This window comes from Cicer arietinum, chromosome 2 (assembly GCF_000331145.2).
Source record: "Cicer arietinum cultivar CDC Frontier isolate Library 1 chromosome 2, Cicar.CDCFrontier_v2.0, whole genome shotgun sequence".
NCBI lineage: Eukaryota > Viridiplantae > Streptophyta > Magnoliopsida > Fabales > Fabaceae > Cicer > Cicer arietinum.
Window position 1 is genome coordinate 50,879,607 of NC_021161.2, and position 2,729 is coordinate 50,882,335.

Sequence of the window (2,729 nt, forward strand, 5' to 3'; positions counted from 1 at the left end):
TAATTGAGTCTTATATCTTCAATTTTGATTTTCATTCTTTTTGTTATATATGTTACCTCTACTGTGATAAAAACACAATCACGAATTTCTCAAGTATAGATTACCTCTCTAATTCCCAATTATTCATTGTTCACAACATTCATGTGAATAATAAAGACAAAACTTAAACTTGTTTATATCATGGATGTCTTATTCTCAACTAATAATATACACAAAAGTTTCAAATAGTGGACCTTAAAACTGTTTTCATTGCATCCGTTTAATTCATGATCACTTTAAGTTTTAAGTGATATAATGGACAGTTACTTTTCAAAAAATTGTTTTTAACTTTATATTTCAATTTTTTATGATATCATTAAAAATAGTAGAAATTATTTTATATTCAATTTTACAGATTAAAAAAAAGGTTATTTTTCATATATATTCATTATAAAAATTTTAACATAATAAAAATCACATTTTAAAAAAAAAATTATCTCTCAAAATTGTTTGATTTGTAAAGTTTTTCAAAATAACTTCTCATTTTAAATATTTTAAAATTTCGTTATTTAAAATATATTATTGCAAATAAATAAAATAGTTGAAATAATGTTTTATGATAAACTATTTAAATTAATTTTTTTATTCAAAAATAATAACAAAAAGATAAAATACCATAAAACTATTTAAACAAATAACTGTAATAAATTATCGTAATATTATCGATTTGTCATGCTATTTTTTGTTAAATTGAGAAATGCAAATCATATTTTGATAAGTAGTTTTCATTAAAATTATTTTTAAGTATCAAAATTGAAGTGGTATTTTTAAAATTCATTCTTTTAATGTTTTTTGTTTAAATAAAAGTTCATTGTTTTAATTAATTTTGTTTGTTTTTTTTTTTCTGCTATTGATGTCTTTCCCTTACATTTGTTTTGGTCATAAATAACCTCAATCATTTTAAATTATTAATCCAACTTTTTCATAAATAAAGAAATGCATATGAATCCAAATCTGAAGTTTGACTTAGTTCCCCCTTGCTTGTTCCTTCCTTTTGTTTTTGTTAATTTCATAAAACTTCAGACTTTTTCTCTTCTTCACCTTTAATTAATGATTTTTTTTGATCTTTTCCTCAGAAACCCTTCTATATCAAGTTTCAAACTTTGATTTCTTCACCCTAAAAACATAACAAACAATAAAATCCCCTTCTTCACACTTTATCCCTATTTTTGTTAAATTCTGATCCAAAGTTTGATTTTTATATCATTATAGTTACAAATCTGCATAATGTTGTTGAAATTCTGATCTGGGTTTCTTCCATTTTATCATCTTCACTGAAAAGTTTGAAGCTTTAGTCTTTTACCTTATAAAAATCTCATATTTTTTCCTTTTTGTTCTTGTGTTACAATCATGGGTGGTTGTTTGAGTAAAAAAGGGTCAGAGGTAGAACACATTGGTCATTCACATGTTGGTGTTTCTGCTATGCAAAATCAAAATCAAAATCAAAATCAAAATCAAAATCACAATCACAATCAAAATCAGAATCAAAATCAGAATCAAAATCACAATCACAATCAGAATCAAAATCACAATCACCATGAACCCTTTGTGAATCAATCAAAAGCCCCTTCAAATCAACCACACCAATTACCTGAAAAACAAGTCAAAAAACCAATTGTTCAAAGGCCATCAGATTCAAACACAATTCTTGGCAAGAATTTTGAAGATGTGAAGCAAATTTACACACTTGGTAAAGAATTAGGGAGAGGACAATTTGGTGTGACTTATCTTTGCACTGAGAATTCAACTGGTTTGAAATATGCTTGCAAATCAATTTCAAAGAGGAAACTTGTTAGTAAAGCTGATAAAGAAGATATAAAGAGAGAGAATCAAATCATGCAACATATGAGTGGACAACCAAACATTGTTGAGTTTAAAGGTTCTTATGAGGATAAGAATTCAGTTCATGTTGTTATGGAACTTTGTGCTGGTGGTGAACTTTTTGATAGAATTATTGCTAAAGGACATTATAGTGAAAGAGCTGCAGCTTCTATATGTAGACAGATTGTTAATGTTGTTCATATTTGTCATTTTATGGGTGTCATGCATAGAGATCTTAAGCCTGAAAATTTCTTGTTGTCTAGTAAGGATGATAAGGCAACTATTAAAGCCACTGATTTCGGCTTGTCGGTTTTCATCGAAGAAGGTAAAAAATTTAGCCATTTTTATTGGTGTTTCTTTTTGTATGTTGAGAAAGTTATACTAATATTTGTGAATTCTATAATGTGATGTGTGTGAACTGTTGCATACTATTGAGATTTTAACTGCTGAAATTTTGTACAAGTTTTTGATTGGGAGCTTTGTTTACTGGCTTTCTTTTGTGTGTGTGGGAATTGGAGTAGTTTTGGAATTTTTTCTTACCTTTTAGGTTGATGATCAAATTTTGTATTGCTTGTAATAGTGCATTGCTAATATTTGTCATCATTAGCCCTGATTTTTAAAGAATTACAAAGTTTGAGAACATTTTTTTTGTTGAATAGGAATTTTTTAAGATGTTGATTTGAACTAGTTTCTTCTAAGTTCTAACTAGTTTTTAAACGCTTCAAATCATTTATGTGATACACATGACATGCAAAAACACGTGCGATATGGATTTTCTCAAAATCACGCTTCAAAATCATGTGCTATGTGGATTGGTTACGGACATTGCTACAACCACAATATTGTGTCCGCATTACGTGATGTAGGGA

The 2,729-nt window shown here is 27.3% G+C and overlaps 1 protein-coding gene across 1 annotated transcript in view; it reads left to right on the plus strand.

Annotated features, from left to right (window-relative positions):
* Window positions 1-980: 980 nt before the first annotated feature.
* The window catches only part of LOC101505295 (calcium-dependent protein kinase 2-like), a 4,668-nt gene continuing 2,919 nt past the window's right edge, over window positions 981-2,729 (plus strand). Inside the window, exon 1 of the mRNA XM_004491343.4 lies at window positions 981-2,185. Within this exon, the coding sequence (XP_004491400.1) occupies window positions 1,390-2,185 (796 nt within the window). The 5' untranslated portion in view covers window positions 981-1,389. The remainder of the gene's footprint in view (window positions 2,186-2,729) is intronic.